At 40.7% G+C, this 20,626-nt stretch overlaps 3 protein-coding genes across 6 annotated transcripts; all 3 read left to right on the top strand.

The window, feature by feature from the left end:
* The first annotated feature begins 1,751 nt into the window (after positions 1-1,751).
* LOC111223522 (nuclear factor erythroid 2-related factor 1-like) lies at positions 1,752-8,194 on the top strand. Its single transcript, XM_022747709.1, has 5 exons — positions 1,752-2,718; positions 4,432-4,512; positions 5,040-5,153; positions 5,361-5,820; positions 5,934-8,194. The coding sequence occupies exons 1-5, from the start codon at positions 2,203-2,205 to the stop codon at positions 6,701-6,703; spliced, it is 1,941 nt and encodes a 646-aa protein (XP_022603430.1). The 5' UTR covers positions 1,752-2,202; the 3' UTR covers positions 6,704-8,194.
* Positions 8,195-8,458: 264 nt separating this feature from the next.
* LOC111223223 (chromobox protein homolog 3-like) lies at positions 8,459-11,392 on the top strand. Of its 3 annotated transcripts, none has more exons than XM_022747288.1 (5): positions 8,459-8,555; positions 9,496-9,649; positions 9,867-10,023; positions 10,399-10,493; positions 10,760-11,392. In XM_022747288.1, the coding sequence occupies exons 2-5, from the start codon at positions 9,504-9,506 to the stop codon at positions 10,884-10,886; spliced, it is 525 nt and encodes a 174-aa protein (XP_022603009.1). In that variant the 5' UTR covers positions 8,459-8,555; positions 9,496-9,503; the 3' UTR covers positions 10,887-11,392. The 3 variants fall into 3 exon arrangements, with proteins under 3 accessions (XP_022603009.1, XP_022603006.1, XP_022603007.1); XM_022747285.1 differs by having other exon boundaries at positions 10,396-10,493; XM_022747286.1 differs by having other exon boundaries at positions 8,510-8,595; positions 10,396-10,493.
* A 3,375-nt stretch (positions 11,393-14,767) lies between these two features.
* Positions 14,768-18,252, top strand: LOC111223382 (sorting nexin-10A-like). 2 transcript variants are annotated; one of them, XM_022747496.1, is made up of 7 exons: positions 14,768-15,086; positions 16,406-16,453; positions 16,595-16,681; positions 16,781-16,881; positions 17,113-17,211; positions 17,405-17,599; positions 17,695-18,252. In XM_022747496.1, the coding sequence occupies exons 2-7, from the start codon at positions 16,421-16,423 to the stop codon at positions 17,801-17,803; spliced, it is 624 nt and encodes a 207-aa protein (XP_022603217.1). In that variant the 5' UTR covers positions 14,768-15,086; positions 16,406-16,420; the 3' UTR covers positions 17,804-18,252. The 2 variants fall into 2 exon arrangements, with proteins under 2 accessions (XP_022603217.1, XP_022603216.1); XM_022747495.1 differs by having other exon boundaries at positions 17,692-18,252.
* The last annotated feature ends 2,374 nt before the right edge of the window (positions 18,253-20,626 follow it).

The following is a 20,626-nucleotide window of genomic DNA, read 5'->3' as shown; positions in this document are numbered from 1 at the left end:
TGCTGGTATTACTTCAGCACTTTCATTTAAGTACATTTTTGAATGCATGTAACAAAGTAATTTTGCATTGTGGTATTTTTAGTTTTACTTAAATAAAGTAATATTTTTCCACCACGATATACGGTAGCTACATACTGAATGTATTTTACAGTTTTCTTCCACAATAAAGGTTTTCTAAAGGTGAAAACAGCATCTGTGTTTAATTCTCCTGGTTTTGTTTTTTTGATTTAGCTCAAGGCTGTACACATCACTGACATACTGCAAGCCTGCATAGGCCTTGGATAACAAGATATCAGCAAACAAGTGTTATTCTGGCCAGACAGAGACCCTGGATATCTGTGTGTATCAAGGCATAAGCAGACTATTATAGAGTCACCGCTTTTGATATTGCCTTGATACAGGCATACTAGTTTATGTTTGAGATCTTGGAGGAAGACAGACTGTGTGTAATATTCATCATTTGTTTTGTGCACATGCCTCACAAAATGATTGTAAAGTTTAATAAACAGAGGGGCCACAGAGAAATGTACCACATAGCGTTTTCCAGTTCATATTTCACATTGTTCATCTTGTGTCGCTGTTGCAATAGAAGTGAACTGTGCAGGATCCCTATAGGTATTGTACAGCTACTGTGTGAATTTATATAGTAAGTATCAATCTTCCTTAGCTGGAGGTGACAACCTCAAAAAGTTATAAAGGCAACTTCATCTTGTTCAACCAGTTTGGAGATGAGGGAGAACATGCATGAACATGAGTGACATGAGCAATGATTATATAAAGCAGTTATTATAAATGAACAGGCCACAAACTCTGATTAAACATTATGATCCAGATTAGATAGACATCATCCTGGACTATAAAACCAATGGTTGCCTCATAACAAAGATACTGTAAGCTGACCTCATTACATTACCAACATATTGATCTGAGAGGGACTAATGTTACAATTCTTAATACCGTGTACTTTTGTTATTATACAGTGTTTAGTCTAATAGTTTGACCTAAGACTGAAAGTTTAAGTTCCCTCTTTCTCCCTCCCACCTTCCCATTCTCACATCATGAATAGTGCTGGATTTATTAAATGTATTTAGATCCTTTACTTAAGCAAAAGTAGCTTTAACACAATGTAAATCTACTCTGTTCTGAGTAAAAATGCATGAAATATTTTACTCAAAAGCAGAGTTTGATTAAAAAAAAAAAAAAAAAGGATCACATTATCCAGAATGGCTCATTTTAGACTGTCATACCTTCATATAATAGGCATATATATTATATTATATTATTGATGCTGTGTGAGCAGATGAGTGGATGTGGGCTTCATACTTTTAACCAGTTTTCATGAAAAAAGTATAAAGTCGTTTGTTTTCGATGTCCAGTTGGTGAGGTGTTTTTGTAGATGCCAGGATTCCGCCACTGGTATTCCCCTTTGTCAGGGAGTTGTTGAACAAGTTCAAACTGTAATTCAGGAACTTACCAGTAGGCCAAACATGGGACAAATGCAGGTCAGTAGCACAATCCCGGAATTGCAGTCTAACCGTGTTTCTGAGAACGCCCTGTGAGATCGGTCAACCGCTGGATGTGAGAAATTACTACTTTAACCAAAACGCTTTGGAATGTGTGTTTCAGAAGAGATATAAGGTTTATTTCGGACCATATTCATGGAAATAATGTATATAGTTATAAATGGGGTGGAGGCTGGCGGTAGTGAACAGTTGTCCCCTGCTCTCATTGGTCAGAATTATAACTGGCAGTCCTGTTGTCCAATCACATTTTGTTGCGGTGACTGCTTTGGTCCAATCTGCATGAGCCATGCAAATCTAAAACGAAGTTTCCCCAGTAGCAGCACATTAGGGTGACAGCATTTAGCTTTTCAGATGTTTCATTTTCTGTTTTAGTAGCAACGTTAGGAAGGTTTCAATAGCGAGGTATCGCCGACGAACAACTCCTCCACTGTAAGGGACTGAAGAGCAACGTGTTCGCTATGTTTGCACCAAGAGGTTGCCGTTAACTGGTAATTAAAGCGGATAGCTAACTGCTAACAGCTAGCATAGCTATCTACAATTTCGCCGGTACAGGCGGACCTCTTTGTCTGACAGGGGAAGGCGTGCTCTTTTGTTAGGCTTTTCCCTTTGTCCAGTGGGGAAAGAGGAACTGTTTGGTCAGGATTTCGCAATTATCTGCAGTTCTGAAAGTATTTAGAAAATGCAAATCGCGAAAAAATATTTCACAGAAGGCCTGATTCAGTTAACGATCTTACTCAGTTTGATAGGAGTTCGTGTAGATATCGACAGCTACCTAAGCGGCTATTATACGCCTCTGATAGAGATTAACTTGGGTCCTAGCTCAGCCTACATCCAGACACCCTTTCATAATCTGAGAGACACTCTTGACGGATACAGTGTGCACCCAAAATGTCCCGAGTTGGACTATTTCTTTGCGAGTCGCCGGCTACTAGACGAGGTGAGGACCCTTGGTTCTCCGCGGTTCCCCACACAGTTGAACGCATGGCTGGTGCACCAAGTGTCTGCCACTGACAGGGCTGACTGTGGGCCTTCAACCAGCAACAACACTGACACCAGCTCAGGGTTAGAAAGCCCCGGGGACGGAGCCAGGGATGACAGTGAGCACCTGCCTGACAGTGGCCAAGAAGTGTGCCAAACAACCCCTGACCTCGGACATGGGCCTTGTAGCGCTGGAGCCTGCGGGTTTCTTAAAGAGGCAAGTGTGTGTGTGTGTGTGTGTATAATACCACATAAAGCTAAGCAGAGTTTGCAGCTAACTATGCTAAATGACTAAAAAGGTTGGTTGGCCAGTTAAAGTAAAGTACTGATTAACAGGTGATGAACTAGAGTTAAAACTTCCTCAATGGTTAACTGAATAGCTGATGCTATCACTAGCTAACTAATAGCATTGACTCATATTATACAATGATAAGTGTCCAGTCAACAAGTAACTTATTATGCTGTAACATTTCCCGGTGCACTAGGGAACAATGTATTACCCCTTGGCAAAACCTGAAATGTGCTTTCACATTTGTGTGGCTTTACTGTGGCAATGTTTGTATTGGTAGGGGACTTCCATTCATCATGGCAATATTGCTAATTCAGTTTAAACAATGCCTAACTGGCATAAAAATAACTGACTTATCCAAACAGCCAGTTAAGAAGACAGTTTAGTTTGATGTACAGCACCACAAGTATTCAGCTAACTGTCTGCTGCACCTGTCACTCTTCACTCTCGAACTTGCCACAATAAGCCCTCTCTAACTAGTTATATCGGACAATAGAATTGACTTCACAAATAAGAGCCTAATAAGACCAGCAATTCTCCAAGTGTTCCAGTTTTTCTAGCACAGGGTATAAACAGCTGCTCGGTGGATGTTATGTCCTGGGGGCAGTTGATGTGGTCAATTGTGTAACTATATCCCCTTTCTTTAGACTCAGCTGCCAGCTGTGAGCCTTGAGAGGTGCAGAAGTGAGGCTTAGACCCACACCCTATTTGCTTACACAAAAGCGGTGGTCCATACTTGAACACTGCCTCCTCCTAGGGTTCTTGTTCACATGGATAATGTGATGTTGACACATCTTTTTCTTGTTTACCCTCTTTCTTTCAAAATAAGTAACGACTTAACTGCCTGTAGAGCAATGTTTCAAAGGAGAAGACGACAGCTGTGATATTTGACAGTAAAAAAAAAAATCAATAACTATCTACATTCAATAGGCCGGTTGAAGCTGGTATTAGCTTCTCCAATAGAAGTCGACAAGCTCAGACAGGGCTTGGGCATAACTGTGCTGGTGTAGTGTATTTTTGCCTCTAGCATTAACGTAGAAACCGATTCAGCAATCATTCTGGGTGAGATACAGCATTTAGGCTGAAAGGGGGTGGAAAATAATTTTCTGCCTGTGTGTGGAGACATGAAGAATATTGTGCCTGTGGCAGACAGCTGGTGACCTAAATTAAATGCTGTACTTGATGTATCAGAAGTGTCTTACAACATCTATAACAGGGTTAGGTAATCTCTGAGGATTATCAGTTAGTATATTAAACTAAACTTTACTTTCATATACACCAGCTCATGCATTTCTAAAGTGTCCCAAAAAGCAGGACAATGGACACATCTGAAGTTAATTGTTGACCTAACTCAGTTCATTGGGGTTCAGTTCCTTATGGAATAAAAATAACTGCTTATTAAAACATACCCTTTCTCTGTCACAACAGAACACCAATCATTGCTTAAGGTATCCAGTTATCTGCACTGGCTGAATACTGGGGTCACCGAACCAGAAATGTAATTGTGTTTAGGGTCTTTGTGTGTCAGCTAACCAACTGACTGTTTCTCTTTTCCTTCTCTTCTATCCTGAATCCCTCGATTCTCCTGTGCCCCAATTCTATCCCTCCTTTCTCTCCATCTGCCTATCTTTGCCCTACCAGGAAAATGACCCTAAAGTTAAAGAAGAAGAAGAACCTGCTCCGCTCATTCAGCTGGCTCACAGTTCCACACTGGAACAAGAGGTATGATGTGGTTTGCTACAGTTGCCTTCATTAGTTGGAGTATACTGTTGAAAATGTTGCACATTGGCTCATTGTTTAAAGAGAGATTTTCTGAAAAGTAGCTGTGCTGGTTTTGTTTCAAGAGAACACACTACAGTGTTTGTCAGTGTGTCACTTTAAAAAAATAAAATTTACTGTCATGTGACTGTTAAAAATTGTGTTGTACCTATTTTTAAACAGTATCACATTCTCATGTGACTTCATCACTTAAATTGCACTATTCTGATCCCAGTGCAATTAGGGATGTTGAAGTTACTACCTCTCAGAGGGAAAGACTTAATGTTTCAGTGACTTTACCGAAGAGTTTATAAAGATAACGGTCTAATAATAAAAAATTGCAATAGTTTTCCTCCTGTATTTTGGCATATTAACTATATTCTTTGGTATTATTTTAAACTCTGACACACTTTTATTTACCTTGGGACGTAACTGTGGCAGCAAAACGTATGTGTAAATAATGTGTTCTGTGCATGTTTTGCCTCTTTCAGAGTCTGCTCGACGGTATCACTGCACTGTCTGATCCACCAAGCCACCAGCCTCCTACAATTGATATTGACCAGCACTGGACCAATTTACTCTCTCTGTCTGTCACTGACCTTGATGTAAGTTGTCTCCTCATGTTCATTACATATGCCGGAAAATGAATTCACATGACGCTTAATATTAGTTTGCAAACAGTAATTTCTGTGCATAAGCTATGAACCACCAGCATGTCACAACAGAGTTTTAGTGTCTCATGGTGATCTGCATGTCGTGTGTTATGGAGTTTGAAGAATAAAGTGTAACTAAAATGTGTGTCTCATGTGTAGGACCTGGATTCTCTTGTCACGGACACAGACATCACCAGCGCCATCAGCCAAGATGTCAGTTTGCATGATGCTATGGTAACTGGTGCTGGAGCGTTTGGTGTGGCATCGGAAAGAGGTGAAGCCAGACCAGTCACACAACAACAAAGAACCCTCTTCCCACTGGAATCCACGGGCTCCTCACACTCAGACGTGTCACCAGGGATGGCCCTGGGCCTGGCTGCCCTTCCTTTTGCTTCAGTATGTAATTTAACTGGAAATGAGTCATCACATAGTGCACTGGGTGGCTGTCTGGATGAAGCAGTGTTTGACCAGATCAATCAGCTAGGTTTGGAAGGCCTAGACACTATTGATACCCAACTGATGGGCTGTCTGGAGAGCATAAACCCACAGGTCCTCGAGGACTTGGACTCGGACTCCGGTCTCTCCCTGGAGAGCAGCTCTGGGGGTCCAGTCTCCCCAGGTTGGTTCAAATCTTGAAAAGTACTTTTAGATTAAAATATACCCCTTGCTTGTGGAGCCAAAAAAATGTTTGTTATATGAATTAACACAATCATTAACTCCTCCCTTGTCCAGGCTCATCTGAGATGTCATCATCATCCAGTTCGTACTGTGAGGATGAGTGTGGAGCAACTGGCTACAGCAGTGATGTGGATTCACTCCCCTCAAAAGGCATCGTGGACTACACCACAACATGGTCACCTGTTGACCTTAGTGAGAGTGTGTGGCATGACCACAGCTACCCATCGCCTGCTTTCTTCAATCAGCCATCTGTAACTCTTTCCCACAAAGGCATCAAAGAGGAGCCTCTCAGCGATGATGATGGAACAATGTCGGAAGAGAGGGAGCTGAGTCGTGATGAACTGCGTGCCCGTGCCATGTGCATCCCCTTCTCTGTCCTGCAGATTGTCAACATGCCTGTGGAGGAGTTCTTGGAGGTTCTTGATGGTCACGGTTTCTCCCCTGAGCAGGTGACACTCCTAAGGGATATCCGCAGGCGGGGGAAGAATAAATTGGCAGCGCAAAACTGCCGCAAGCGCAAATTAGATGCCATCACAGGGCTCCAGGAGGAGGTGGAAAGGCTACAAGCTCAGAGAGACAGGCTACTGAGGGACAAACAGCTTACAGCCAAGACAATGGGTGCTGTGGGCCAGCAGATTAAGCAGCTGACCAGAGACGTCCTGGCCCGGCTGAGGGATGAGTCAGGACACCCCCTGAACCCAGAAAGATTCACCCTGCAGTGCGGGGCTAACGGGAGAGTAGTAGTTCAACCTGTAAGACGGCCTGCTGTCTCCACATCAACTGGCAACAAAACAGACAAGAGGAAGAAGGAAAAAAAGCAGTGATGCAGTATTGCCAGCTGAGACTTGAGCTTTTACGGTTTGGATATTTCTGAACTTACTTACCTGACTCTGGTTTTGGGATCTCCTCTTATAAACGTGTGTGTGGATTCACCGCTGTTGGGAGCCTAAATCGGCAAAAGCTGCAAAAAGAAAACAAACTCGGAACATAAATAAATAAAAAATTCTCTGTAAATAAAATGTCTCATGGGAAAAATGTAGCTTACACACTGGAGATTCTTTGCTCATTAACAATGGACAAGGCACCAGGGGCGGTTTAAGGGAACAACTAGGCTGCTGGCAATGCTACCAGTCTCTCTTTGTGCCTGTTAACATTTAAGTCCTTGAGTCTTGTTGTTTTTACAGATAAGCGTAGACAACCAGACATGTCTAAAATTCAACATGGCCAGCATGACAGTTACTGGATAGAAATCTAGGAGGACGATTCTGTTTGTTTGTTTGTCTCCATGTAATCTCACTTCTCAATGTATACCTATTCAGTTTAAGGAGGCGGTTAAAGATTGTATTTATTAAAGGTTCTGAGGTTCCTGAAATGCTTATATGCATCATGAGACTGTCAAGGGCAGTATCTTTTTTTCATAACGGAAACTTTATCTCAAAGCGCTATGGCTATTGGGACATTACATAAAGTTTACAGGTTTGTTTCAGATACTTGAGGGCATGTTCAACTGAAATTTGAAAGGAAACTTTAAAAAAAAAAAAGAAAAGATTTTGTTCTTTATGTCTCGATGACATACAGTATACCAATGATTAAACTGACAAGGCCTTAATTTGCATTTGATAAGTGTTTTGGTTACTGTGTGTGTACATGAGGCACAAATGAACATCATAACAAATGTTTTTTAAGAGGCAACCATTTCATGTGTTATATTAATATTGAATAATTAGTTTGAAGCACAATTCTGCTTAACCCCTTTCATTTTAAGTACTTAAGAGTTTTGGCAAGATTATATTCTACCTCACTCCTTAGTCTGTGTTATAGATTTTGGCTAAATAGAAACAAAATACCCTTTTTCTTTTTCTTTTTGTTTTCTTTTTTTTTTTTTTTTTAGGGAAATTTAAGTGCACTCATGAACTACAAATCCTTTGTTATTAAAGTGGCCCTAAGTGGACCTAAACCATCCCATTTCTGAAAAAAGAAATACAATCACCAACTCTATTTAATAGGATTGAATGTTGTTTGGATGTTTCTTTTTATATATTTGAGATTATGAGAGTTGAATTAAGTATTTAGTGGAAGTTGCCATGTTATTCATGGGCACACTGCTTTATACAGTCAGCAGAGTGAGTGAGTTAAATGGAGAGAAGTGCATAAAGTAGTTAATAGTGTGACTCATGAAGTATTTTTCCCCCTAGTCCCTCACAAATTTGTATTTAATTTCCCGGTTTGACCAAGAGTTTACTTTGCTGTTTGTATAAATGCTTAGGGAATTTCAAATGCTCTTGCAGGTGTTGCTCTTTCTGATTAAAAAAACAAAAAACAAAAACAAAAAAATTAAACTAATAGTGTCTTTCTTGCTCTCCTTTCTTGTGCCTCTACTTTGGAGGCATAAATATCTACCCCCACCCCCTGTTTGAAGCTCAAGTCAATTATGCTGTTTTCATGGGTCATGCAGGTAAGTTATATGCTAATAAATAACTTTTTTAAATCACCACAGTTGATTGCTCATGCGCAGGGCTATCGGTCTTAGGAGCAGCAAAAAGCCATGAGGCGCAACCGCAAAGGAAAGGTAAGAAGCGAAGTGCGTTTTCCTTACAGGTTCCCGTAGAAGACACGATTATAGCCTTTGGCGCCCGTCCTGCGGAGCTGCAGACGAGATAAAGAAGTGGCCGCGTGGTAAGGAGGCACCATTGAAGCGGTTTCTGTTGTTTTTAGTGTGTGTATACAGACTTATTTTAAATCTTGCAACATTTAACGTAAATTTGACCCAAGCAACCTAACGGTAGCTTTGTTCTCCAAGTTGCTCCAAGTGTGGGCAATGCAATCTGCGATGAAAGAGCGGGCCATAACGTCGCCCCAATACTATAAGCTAGCTGTGTTATTAAAGCTTGCGTACATGAGTACATTGTCGGTGTATGCTAACGTATTTTACAATATGTTGGCTGCGTTAACGCTAGCTAGCTAACACTGCAGAAGTGTGCATTCCATGATTTAGTTGGATCGTCGGGCCTATAAAGCTGATTGGAGTTTTTTTTTTTTTTTTTTTTTTTTTTTTTTTATCTCATCAAGCATAGCGTTGACCTTAATTTGCTTCATTGAAATTGCCAATGAAAAACGACTAACTACTGCTTTAGGTTATCCGTTCACGCCACTCGCCTCACTTAACGTTATACCGCAGGTGCAAAAAGTAAAGTTGAGATTTTTGCTCCCAACCAGGCCTGAAATTATACTAGCTACAGTTAGCATGCATGCTAACCTGCATAACGTTATCTCGTTTGGCTAGCTTTGAATAATTGGCTCGCTTTGAGAAATCTTTTCCACATCATTCGGTTGATAACCTGGGTGTCAACTTGGCATTATAATAGTACGGATTTATAAACGTTGCCGCGTTTGTGTGTTTATATTACTGGGTACTTCTTAGTGACAAGAACATTAGTTATGACAAGAGCTTAGTTAACGGCTCATTCATCTGGGGCAGAATTGGGTCATGCTGATGTCCTGTTTTTACTTCATTCAACTGTAATGTGAATAAGAGTGGTGCCTTCGTGCATATCTATGTGACTTGAGGCATCGAACAAATGTGATCATTTAAAATTCCCATGTTTCTCATATTTAGAGCACAATATGGGCAAGAAGCAGAATACCAAGGGAAAGAAGGATGCACAGGAGACACAGGAAGAACCTGAGGAGTTTGTCGTGGAAAAAGTATTGGACCAGCGTATTGTCAATGGGAAAGTAGAATTCTACTTGAAGTGGAAAGGATTTACAGAGTGAGTTGCCTGGGACACCTGCCCCCCTCCCGCTGAGCTGGAAGTGCTTCCCTGGTATGGGGTTGTGCTATGCTTTTGTCCATAATCATTGTGGTTGCATGAAGAATCTGCAGTTCTGCATTCAAGCTAGTTTTATAAGTTAACTATATTTTTTGCATCTTTATCAGTGGGAGTTTGTTTTAAGATGCAAATGCTGACCCTCGTCCTGCTCTTGTAGTGCCGACAATACCTGGGAGCCAGAGGAGAATCTGGATTGTCCAGAGCTAATTTCAGCATTTTTGGAAGCACAGAAGAACATTACAGAGAAGCCTGCCCCTGTAAAGAGGAAGGCATCAACAGAAGAGCCAGAGACAGAAGCAAAGAAGAAAGATGTGGTGAGTCCACTTACAGTTTTGCACATCTCTCCAACCAGCACTTTACTTATGAGATGAGTTGAATCAAGCAATGGGAATCCTCCACATGAGGATTATTTCTCAAAATTCAGAAAAAGATAAGCGATAAAATACCACATGTAATCATGTTGCACAGACCTCTCAAAAAACTGTCATAGCACCATTGATACAAGATAAGATGTATATAAAGTATGGGCTGTTGTTGAAATGCTGCAGCTATTGAATCTGTCCTGGCGATCAAATTAATTGCTCTCAGAATCAGAGTTGCATTATGTCAACTGGGGAAAAAAACAATAACATGAATCACTGCTCTTGTTTCTTGCATATGCCCATGTGTTCTGTTGTCACCACTAGCAGGCTGAAAAACCGCGTGGCTTTGCTAGAAACCTCGAACCAGAACGGATCATTGGCGCAACAGACAGCAGTGGGGAATTGATGTTCTTGATGAAATGGTGAGTAAACAAGTTAGAAAATCTCCTTTTATGTCCAAACAGCTCAAATGATCTTTATTTATTTATTTATTTATTTTGCATGTGTTGCACTTGAGACATTTAATATTCTGGCTTTGTTGTTTCTCAGAAATGCATGAAATGCAAATCCACCTCTGTATTTTTGCTTTAACAGACTCAGTAAAAATGTATGAAAAAATAATGGTTTGTGGAGGGCAGGGGTCCACAGTTGCTGTAATGGTGTTCTCCCTCCTTGCCCTTTTCTGTAGGAAAGACTCAGATGAAGCAGATTTGGTCCCAGCCCGTGAGGCGAACACTCGCTGCCCTCAGGTGGTCATTTCCTTCTATGAGGAGAGACTGACATGGCATTCCTGTCCAGAGGATGAAGCTCAGTAGTACTGTCCCATGGTCCCTCCAGTCCTTTGCACCACCTAAGCCCTTTTCCTCAGGACTGACTTTTCTTCCCTGGCTTGCCTTTTTGTTTTAGCTATCTTAGTTATTGTTGAAGATGTTTCCAGACTTGAATTGTATGGCAGTCAAGGAAAGACATGATGTTGTATATAGGAGCTGAGCTGATTGTGAGGAAGCAGGTGATGGTGTTGTGATGTATAATGAAACAAGTCTTCCGGTAACATATTATGTTTTATGTGGTGGCAGTTTAGAAACAATACTTCAATAGAACCCACCACTGCCTATATTCATATCTGGTCAAATTGTAAAAAATTCAAAATGACTCCATTGGTTTGTTAGTCTGACCACCTCTTGTAATAACATCTTAATCTCATGTGAGATGCAGCTTGTTGTTTTTTTTTCACACCAGTGCTGATGTTTTGTTCTACAAGTACATTTTGTATACTTTGTCTGTAAATATAATTTGAAGTTCTAATAAAGGTTTTATGTGACCAAATTCCATTGCTCAGTTTTTATGGTCCCAAGGAAATGTGTATTAAGAATTGGAAAGTAAAATGCATATACAGACTTAACTGTAAATGTTAATCACATTTTTACAACTTGATTTTGTTATCTATACATTGATGAAAACTTGAAATGTTTACCAATATGAGCTTTCATTTTGACAGTAATGTTTGAAACTTGGAAGTTGGGCTGGTGCCAGAAAGCACAATGAAGATGAAAACATTCCAAAATGTTTGTTTTTGACCAGAGTTGCAGCATTTTTCAGCTGCTCCCCAAGGAATTTGACCTCTTGTCAGAGAATATGTTTTCCTTTCCTCGTTCTTCCCTGCACATGACAGTCCTGAGGGTCCTGAAGAGCCAAGTCCTGCTAATCAAGATATAGTGACTGTGATGGGGCCCTGACACAGTATGAATAACCCCACCCATCTACCTGCATCTGACCAATCTGCAGATGTTGGAGTAACTAACTATTTTACTCAGGTCACAGTGTTGAGCAACAGTACTTCAGCATTACGCCACGGGAGAGATAACACTTTCAGTCCACTACATTTAACAGGAAAATGTACTTTCCATTTCATTATTCTTATCTTTACCAGTTCCTTGTTACATCAAGATTCCTTTAAAAATGAGAAGCTCATTAGTCCTGATACATTGCTATAGTCTGAACTAACAGACAGCAGGCTGTAGTAATTTACACTCTTCACTCTGTAAGATTTTAAATGTAGGACTTTTATTTGTGACAGCGTTCTGCCATTGTGGCATTTCTGCTTATATTTGAGTAAATCATTTCCACCTCTGCCAGTTTATAGTTACACCTTTTAATATCCTTTAAAGCTCAGCATCTCAGCACCTCTAACAAGCAGCTGAGATCTGCAGCGATGGGCCATGTCTACCTCTGCTCTGTTGTGGAGAACCAGTCTCATGACTGGCATTAGGATGTGGGATATGGACTTTGGACCTTTGTATTAGTGCAGATGATGTTTCTATGGCAACTCAATTTTCAGTTTCCATGGAAAAATCCCTCATGGCACATCCCTAAACAGCCAAGCAGATTGAAAGTTCACAATGAAATTCCTCCAAAATAAAACAGGATTATCATCCCAATATGTTCATGTGTTAAAATGTTGATAAAGGAAAAGATATTAAAACATATTTTTTTCTGCAATCAAGACATATCACAATGAGTCCTGTCTGGAAGCAATCAAGACTGTCGACATGACAGCAGACCCACAATTGGCAAAAAGACATTTTACCAAAACAAAGACACCATATTACAAAGATCCTATTGGGGCTCATAAGACTCACAAGGTGTGTGTGTGTGTGTGTGTGGGTCTGTGTGCTTTGTAAATACAGCAGCTGTAACTGAGATGCAGGAACAGCAAGAGAGCAGGTTCATGTAAACGGAAAAGACAGGAGACAGAAGGAAAGCAGGTACTCTCGCATTTCTATGTCTTGATTAAATCAAGCCTGTTATCATTGCAGCACAGTCGTCACTTGTATGCAAATCTCCTCAGAGTATGTCAATACAAGTTTACAACACACACCTCCACATGGCAAGTACAATGACAGGGTCAACCCACTTTTAATTGTACATTTTCTGAAAATGTAATCGTTTCTTTCCTCATGATTCTGCTTTACATGACGGCGACAAAGTGGATGTCAAATCTTACAATTTACTTTATTTCACAATATATAATTTGCTTGATAATGGATGTCAATGTAATGTAAAACAGCTCTTTTTTTTTTTTTTTTTTTTAAATGTCAACACAAGTGAAGAAAAGGTCTTTGTGGGGACATCCCTGCTGCATTACAAGGACATCATCTGTGGCTTTGTGTGTGTGTGTGTAGCACATGATGGTTGTCTGTGGACCAGATCATGGAGCAGTTTACTGAGTCAGCTTTTCCTTTCACCACTTCTTGAACTGCGCTTATCAGCCAAATGCAGCCAATCAAATTATCTTGAGACTTTAAACCAAATGAACGTCACCATCACAGGTTGAGACTGAAAGACTCTTTATCTGCTGATGTCACCCAAGATAAACAGACCTTTATATGAAAATTAGCAGACCTTTGCCTCCCTTAAGTACCTTTACCTGAGCTAGAGGAGTATTTATTTAAGGTCACATCTCACCAATTGTGTTTACCCCCACTCCTCGGCTGGACAGCAAGGACATAGGTAGGAACTCTTTGATTTTATTCTTACATCTGAAATTGTAATTGCGAGTGATATGTGCATAGTTGGTGATATTAGTCTTTCCATGGTGGGAGTGCTTAATGTTGTGGCCTGGTACTTACAGGGTGCATCCTGCATCAGGAGAGTCATTGCTTGTATCTGACTTAGTGAAAGAGTAAAAGTGAGTGATGTAGGTGTCACCTCTGATCCATTGGCAACTTGAGAGAATTCTGAATCGAGTGAAACTGTAAAAATGTGTGGTGTTGGTTTGAAGGAACCATAATGCAGTGATGATAGAATACCCCTATATAAGCTTGAGGCCCATTGCTTCTGTACTGTGTTGTTTTACAGTTACCTCTTATTCTCAATAGGAAACGCAGATTTTGCTTATGCAGTCTCAGCAAACGACTAACTGTAAAACTCAACATGTATTAGGAAAGTCTATCTGGAGAGAATCACAGTAAAACTCTGTGACAGGGTGGTCCTTGGACACATTGTTAGCTTCTTTTACTCTTACTGTTATGGATGGATGACCTGAGCTGTATTACACAGCTCTTGGTCCTGGGCAGCAAAGACTTGTTGTCACTGTATCTGCTAGACATCAAAAATAAAGTCTTTAAGTAGCTTCTTGAAATCTTCATATTTTGTATATTGTATTTTTTATTTGTTGTAGTTATTCATTAAATTTTTTACTTTATATCTATTTTTGAAAGATGTCTCCATACAGCCCACAATACAATTCTGGATGATGTATGAGTCCCCAAATTTAAAAATACTGAGTCTAAAAAATCATGGAACTCTAGCCATAACCATTAAATCTTCACCAAGTGGTAGATTTCTTTTACTGTGAGAATGTTTATTTGCATATAAAGTGTATGGGGCTACTTAGAGTCTTTATTAATAGTAGGTAAATAATTTCACTTACAAGAAGAAATGGACTGACTTCATGGCTAATTTGAAATATTTTATATTAAACTATGGCACCTAAATTATTAATATAGACCTTAAAAAGCTCTGCAAACCACACTATTTATAATTATCAGAGTACTAATGGTGGATTTAGTATCTTATCTCACTCATTCAGTCATTCGAAGTGATAGTTTAATCATCCGTTTACTTTCCACTTCTCCACCATTAGTCTGCCTCCTCCCACCAGGTGAGACCATTTAAACTGATTTCGCCACTGAAACTGCGCACGACACGTTTCTCTCGAAGGGGATATCGGCTCATTGTGTGTCTGTGTGGCTCAGTCAAACGACTGAAATTTATTATTATTATTTTACGACTTTTTATTTTGTGTTTTGTGCGTATTTTACAGCTGAGTGGCCGTCGTGAACAAGCTCCGAGGCAGAGGTCACACAGAGTCAATACAGCAGCAGTGTTAGCAGTTGCCTTGTGTTCAGTCCAGGCAGAGCTGAGCCTCGAGCCAGACTGCTGACCTGCTCGTGGTTTCTCACAGCACTGAATCACTGCTACAGCTGCTCCTACTGAGGTTAACAAGGGAAAAGGTAGGACTATTCTACTGAAGTAGAATTGGGGATTTTTTTTCTTTTTTGCAAAAGTTTCATATAGTTTGTGCAGAAGTTGTGTAGTTGTAGTTTCTTTTCTTCCTTTTTTCTATTAATGCTGGAGCTTCATATCAACTTGACCTATTATTAATTTGTCAATGTGTTCAGCATAGTTTATATCTTTGGGATGGAAGGTGGATTAAATATTTTTTTTAATTAGCTTTCATATATTTTGCATGAGAGGGCAGTTATGAGTGGGGTTGGATATTGCTTTTCTACAGTTAAAGTGATTGCATTAGACTATATATCCTGCATGGGTTCTGTTGTGCCTTAGTTCAGACCTGCTGTTTGTTCCTGGATCAGGATTAGCAGATGACATAATTATTTTTGGTCATAAATCTTTAATTTAATGTGCTAACTGTGTGTAATTGCAGCCAACAGCAAAGTGCAGTGATTGTATTATGTAACCAATCATGGTTGGTGAATAATTGAAGTTGCTACATTGAGTTTGCACTTACAGCATCCAGTTGACCCCATTTAGCCGGGGGGGGTTTATGTAGAATTTATTGATTCCCTTAAACAGCAGTGATCTTTCATACTCTCAAGCCCATGCTGTTAAATCACCAACAACAAAGTGTCATGAACAAGAACATGCTGTCTGCAGGACACCTTCCGTCTGTATGATTCCATGTGATGTGTCAGTGGAGTTTGGTTCAGGTCACTCTCTCTCTGGTGTAGCCTCAGGACTTTTTTTTTTTTCTTTTTCAAACGTTCATACACACTTATTTGCTCTGCTTGGACTTGAGGCTTGTGGATGACATGTCTCATTAGGGTGTGAAGGGGGCAGGTGATCCGGCGTGTTGTTGAAGCCTTTTGATATGCCTGTCATGTGAGCTCAGTGAATGGGCAGAGTGCTGCCTGTATTTCTGCCTGTAATGTGCCAAAAAAGGCTTTCTCATTGTTTGTAACTTTGGCGTGTGTGAGTCCATATTAAGGTTTTTAGACCCACGATTTCCCCCTTGCAAGCAAAATCCTCCTCCTTTGCCCTTTGTTCCCCTTTTTGCTTCATCAGCTCCAAGTGTTTACACTTTTGAGTCCTTAAAGTATTAATTACCAGCCAGGCCTCTGCTTCACAAAACAAATCTTGCACTGAAAGTGGACTTTGGCTGTTTCTTCAATGAAAATGCACCATAATAGCTGAAATTACCTGTTATTTTTCAAATTCTCACTTTCCACCAGAGGCTGGAGAAAGTTGCAAGTTACAACACATCACTGTCTTTCTATGCAATAAACACTTCATTGGAAACTGTTTCTTGCAGGATTGTGTTCCCGTTATGGACAGCATGCTGGAAAATCTCTCAAAAACTGTAAGTGGTCAAGCCTGCTCCTTCACACTGTACTTGTTTGTCTTCTGATGCTGCGCTTGCAGCAGGTATGACTTTCTGATGTCCTGAAATTTCATTTTGTATCTTTTTGAAGTAATGGAACCCTGGTTTTGAATCTTGCAGGAGTTCATCAGCATTTGTGTTCAGAATCCAAGGCTCCATAAAGATGACCTCTGGCACACGCACGTAGACTACGAGATCTGTTTACAGGTAAGGGGGGGAAAAAGCTTGAGATATTCTTTTTGGATAAATATGTCTTGAAGTTTGTCTTTTAAGGTTAAAGTCTATTGAATCAATGTTTCTTTGTAGACCAATAGCATGTGTTTTCGAAAGAAGACTTCCTGTGTAAGACGGCGTTACAGTGAGTTTGTCTGGCTGCGCCATTGTCTGGAACAGAATGCTCTGATCATGTATGTATGGTCACAAGTTCATACCCTAGATATTTATACATTCAGTTGGCAGTTTATTAGTTACACCTCGCTAAAACTAATGCAGTCTCATACAACAGTCCTGCAATAAATCTCCTTCATGATGTTCAGTTTTTATTGAAATTGACTTTGATAAGGTTTCTATTGTATTTGACTATAAGCATGCAATAAGTTTCTTTTCTGAGTGGATTTTCTTTGATACTCTCCGTACAGGGAATTACCAAAATTGCCTCATTGGAACCCTTTCTTCAGTCTGAGGAACACAGAACAGGTCTCGCAGAGGATGAAAGGCCTGCAAGGGTTTTTAGAAAGGTGAGTTGCTCAGCAGCTTAAGCAACAGCAGCAATCAAATTCCAGCATTGCCCCCTAGTGGTATCCTTCCACACCCCCCCCCTCAGGTGGATTCATCAATGTATTTTAAAGGTGTATCCTGGCACTGTTTTGTTTGTCTTTGTCTTGGCTCCATGTTTGGCAGTGTCTCATTTTGATATCCTTTCTTCTCTAGTGTTCTTCATACACCATTATTGTTATCAGACAGTCGGCTCCACCTGTTCCTCCAGTCGGACCTCAGTATCACAAAGATCGAGAGGTGTGCTCATGGTAAGACCAGGTACACAGTGGCCGAAGCCATACAGCGCTCCAGCAGGGTTTACATCAGTGGATCAGAGGACAAGGGCTCCTGTGACTCTGACTGTGAAAGGTATGGGCTTTGGCAGAAAAGTTTACATTAAAGAGCAGTTTTCAGTCTGTTAATGTTGAACTGATTCTTGGATCGCCCTTTTCCTCTCACAGCAGCTCTTCATCGTCAGGCTTGGGGCTAAGCGTGGACACTCCAATGCGAGGAAGCCCACTCCCCTTCTACGAGTCCTCTGACAGAGACCCAGAGCTCTTCAGCTGTCTTTAAGAATCCCTCACCACACACATCGAGCCCTGATGCACAGCAATTGTATTTCCACCTTCCTTTTTCTCTTAGGGCAACCTAACCTGTTTTGTGACGCTCTTTCTTTTCTTAAAGACCAAAAACCTTTCTTTTACTTCTGTTCACTTCCTTATTCCCCTTAAATGTTTGTTTTAATAATTTGCTTTAGCTTTCTCTTAAAGCAATACCTGTCATTTAATTTAGTATGTACTTAAAAAAAAAAATATTTTTCATATTTTAAAAAATGTATAGTAAACCTATGTTTGTAATGGTAAATTCTTAAATATTTCCTATTATGTTTATATTTTTATCAGCACTGAAGCTGTACTGTGGTTAGCAAGGGATGGTTTTTGAGTTGTAGACACGTCTTTTAGAAAAATATTTGAGAACACTTTTATGATTTGTTAATGGATGAATAAATTGTCTTATTTTGAAGAAAAACAAACTTGTGTGAATATTCCACGTGTTACTGAGTTTGTCAGCACCTAGTTGTCTTTGGCTCTACCTTGTGACATGCATCTTATCTTGATGAACTCAGTTCAACAGTCATGCACTGTTCTAACAGCCCAGTAGAGGGAGTGTAGACTTCACAGGACCGCGAGTCTCTACAGCGGTGGGATGTTGTTCCACAATGCTGATGAAGTTGGTTCAGACCTATTTTGCACCATGGTTCATGTGCACATTATTGATGTGCATAATTTGTCTCTAGTATGAATCCTTAAATAGCGCAGATAATTTTTTCCTGACCCTTTTATCAACAAGTCTCAGTTAAAAGTCTGTGTCTTGTCAGGAAAGAAACTGGGTCTCGGATTCCTTCGCTGGGTGACTGAATAATGTCAAACATCCAGTGATTGCTAGTTAACATTCCCATCTGTTACAATCATTTGTTATGCACTCTTGTTTGCACTTATCTTGTCACAGTCACACAAAACTGACCATACCTGTTGGGGAAGGAAAACGGGTCTATTAAACCTTCGAACACAATGTGTTTCTGCACAAAGTGGTCACTTTATTAAGATTACCTATTAAATCAAACACAACAGCTCAACCAGAAATTCTACTTTTTTTTTTTACAAAGATAATGTTCAGTTTTGAGTGACACTGTCAGCAACCATGTTTATTATTGAGGTTGCAGTGTGCTGCATTATATTGATGAGATGAGGGGGAGAGATTATGACATTATCAGGTACAGCTAGAACTAATGCAGTCTTAATGCAGCAGCCCTGCAATAAATCCTACCTCCATGAAGGCTACAATTCAGTTGACTTCTGCTGAAAGCTGGAATCTCTCTTGCTACTGTAGATGGTTATTAATGTACCATATCTGCTGTCTGGTGTATGTGCATGTCGATATCCTGCTCTGTTAGATTTAAGCTGTCTTCAGTGTTGCGATATCGACGAGGAGAGGTCCAGCGCTGGTCACACTTCAGCCCTGTGTCACAGCTCTCCCAGGTGAGATGGGTCTAATTAAAGGAAGACAGCGAATTAATTTAACTATTACAGACTGCTCTTGCGTATCACCTGAGAGAAACAAGACAGCCTCAAACTGTGTGTGTGTGTATTACAGGGATATGTGTGTGGATGGGATGGGATGGGATGGGATTGTGAGGGGCGAGGTTGGGGGGGGGCGGGGGGGGGTACGTGCAGGAGTACTGGACAGCCCTGTAAATTGCAAGCTGATGAACGAAGCAAAGACTCATTAAAGGAGACAGCAGCTGTCCCCTCCATCTCTCCTCCCACTTTCCTCCACAAACCGCTGGACTGACGTGGGCCGGCCCAACAGTAAACCTGGCCTGTCCCGTGTCTCTGTCCTCTTCTCTCCTTCCCCTGGATGGTGCTGTCTCCCTGTGCGCACAAGCCATAATGAAGCTGTCACTGACTTCACGCACCAGCCACTGAGCTGTATTCACACGGCAAACATAGACCCAGATACATACAGTACATACACACAGTGTCTGAAAACACACTGACAGCTGTGAACACACACACATATATGTACTGCCTGTTGGGAAAGCTGTAGATGAATGAACATTTTCTTTTCCCCTCATCCTCTGTCATTTTCTGAGTCCCACCGGTTTGTGGTCGGAGCTCTCCATCTGTGTTTGCTGTTAAGGTTGACCTTATCAACGCCAACCTCCATGACAGGCATACAGCATGACACACACACACATGCATTGTTTGGTTCAGAGCCAGTCAATTTTCTGACAAAATGAAATGCAACTGCATGCGGTGGCATCCTGTGTGTGTGTGTGTGTGTGTGTGTGTGAGTGCATGCACGCATCTGCCTTTTTGTAGGGAGAACATCTAGCATTTGGATATTGAGTATTCACGGTACATGTCTATTTCAGCTCAGTAATTTATAACTCAATTTCCAGTGTGCATTGATGCGCTTCATACCTCCAAAACACCAAACAAAGCCCAAACTCAATTGTATTTCAAAGCAATTAGGGTGTCCACTGAGTTGTGAACGCACCACGTTGCAGTGGCTCTGGGCCCGTGTGATATTTTTAATTGTTAATTTTCTGTCACATTAGTCAACTTCAGTGCCTCTGGACAGGTGACCGAGCTCCCGTAGGCGACGCATAAAATGACACGGAACACATTCTCAGCTTTTTGATGCAGCGCAGTGGATGGTATTTTTTATGTGTAACGGGGGGGTGGGGGTGGGCGGGTGGGGTGGGGAAGGTCCCGCTGTACGTGACGAGTTACATGACGAGATCTTATATCATATTTACAGCTGTTTTATGGTAGGGAATCTTTCTAATGCTTTTCGGTGTATGTGGCGGCCATCAATATTAGTATTAGTTTA

Source organism: Seriola dumerili, unplaced genomic scaffold (assembly GCF_002260705.1).
Source record: "Seriola dumerili isolate Sdu_G_001 unplaced genomic scaffold, Sdu_1.0 BDQW01000110.1, whole genome shotgun sequence".
Taxonomy (NCBI): Eukaryota; Metazoa; Chordata; class Actinopteri; order Carangiformes; family Carangidae; genus Seriola; species Seriola dumerili.
This window is presented reverse-complemented; position numbering and strand designations above follow the sequence as displayed.

What these genes read in the sequence shown, in the direction of transcription:
- LOC111223522 (XM_022747709.1), top strand. Translation starts at nt 2,203, where the DNA reads ATGCAAATCGCGAAAAAATATTTCACAGAAGGCCTGATTCAGTTAACG. An exon ending in CCTGCGGGTTTCTTAAAGAG is followed by an intron (nt 2,719 to 4,431) that starts GCAAGTGTGTGT and finishes TTGCCCTACCAG; the next exon opens with GAAAATGACCCTAAAGTTAA. An exon ending in TGGGGGTCCAGTCTCCCCAG is followed by an intron (nt 5,821 to 5,933) that starts GTTGGTTCAAAT and finishes TCCCTTGTCCAG; the next exon opens with GCTCATCTGAGATGTCATCA.
- LOC111223223 (XM_022747285.1), top strand. Translation starts at nt 9,504, where the DNA reads ATGGGCAAGAAGCAGAATACCAAGGGAAAGAAGGATGCACAGGAGACA. An exon ending in AAGCAAAGAAGAAAGATGTG is followed by an intron (nt 10,024 to 10,395) that starts GTGAGTCCACTT and finishes TGTCACCACTAG; the next exon opens with CAGGCTGAAAAACCGCGTGG. An exon ending in TTGATGTTCTTGATGAAATG is followed by an intron (nt 10,494 to 10,759) that starts GTGAGTAAACAA and finishes CCTTTTCTGTAG; the next exon opens with GAAAGACTCAGATGAAGCAG.
- LOC111223382 (XM_022747495.1), top strand. Translation starts at nt 16,421, where the DNA reads ATGGACAGCATGCTGGAAAATCTCTCAAAAACT. An exon ending in TGGAAAATCTCTCAAAAACT is followed by an intron (nt 16,454 to 16,594) that starts GTAAGTGGTCAA and finishes TGAATCTTGCAG; the next exon opens with GAGTTCATCAGCATTTGTGT. An exon ending in TGTGACTCTGACTGTGAAAG is followed by an intron (nt 17,600 to 17,691) that starts GTATGGGCTTTG and finishes TTCCTCTCACAG; the next exon opens with CAGCTCTTCATCGTCAGGCT.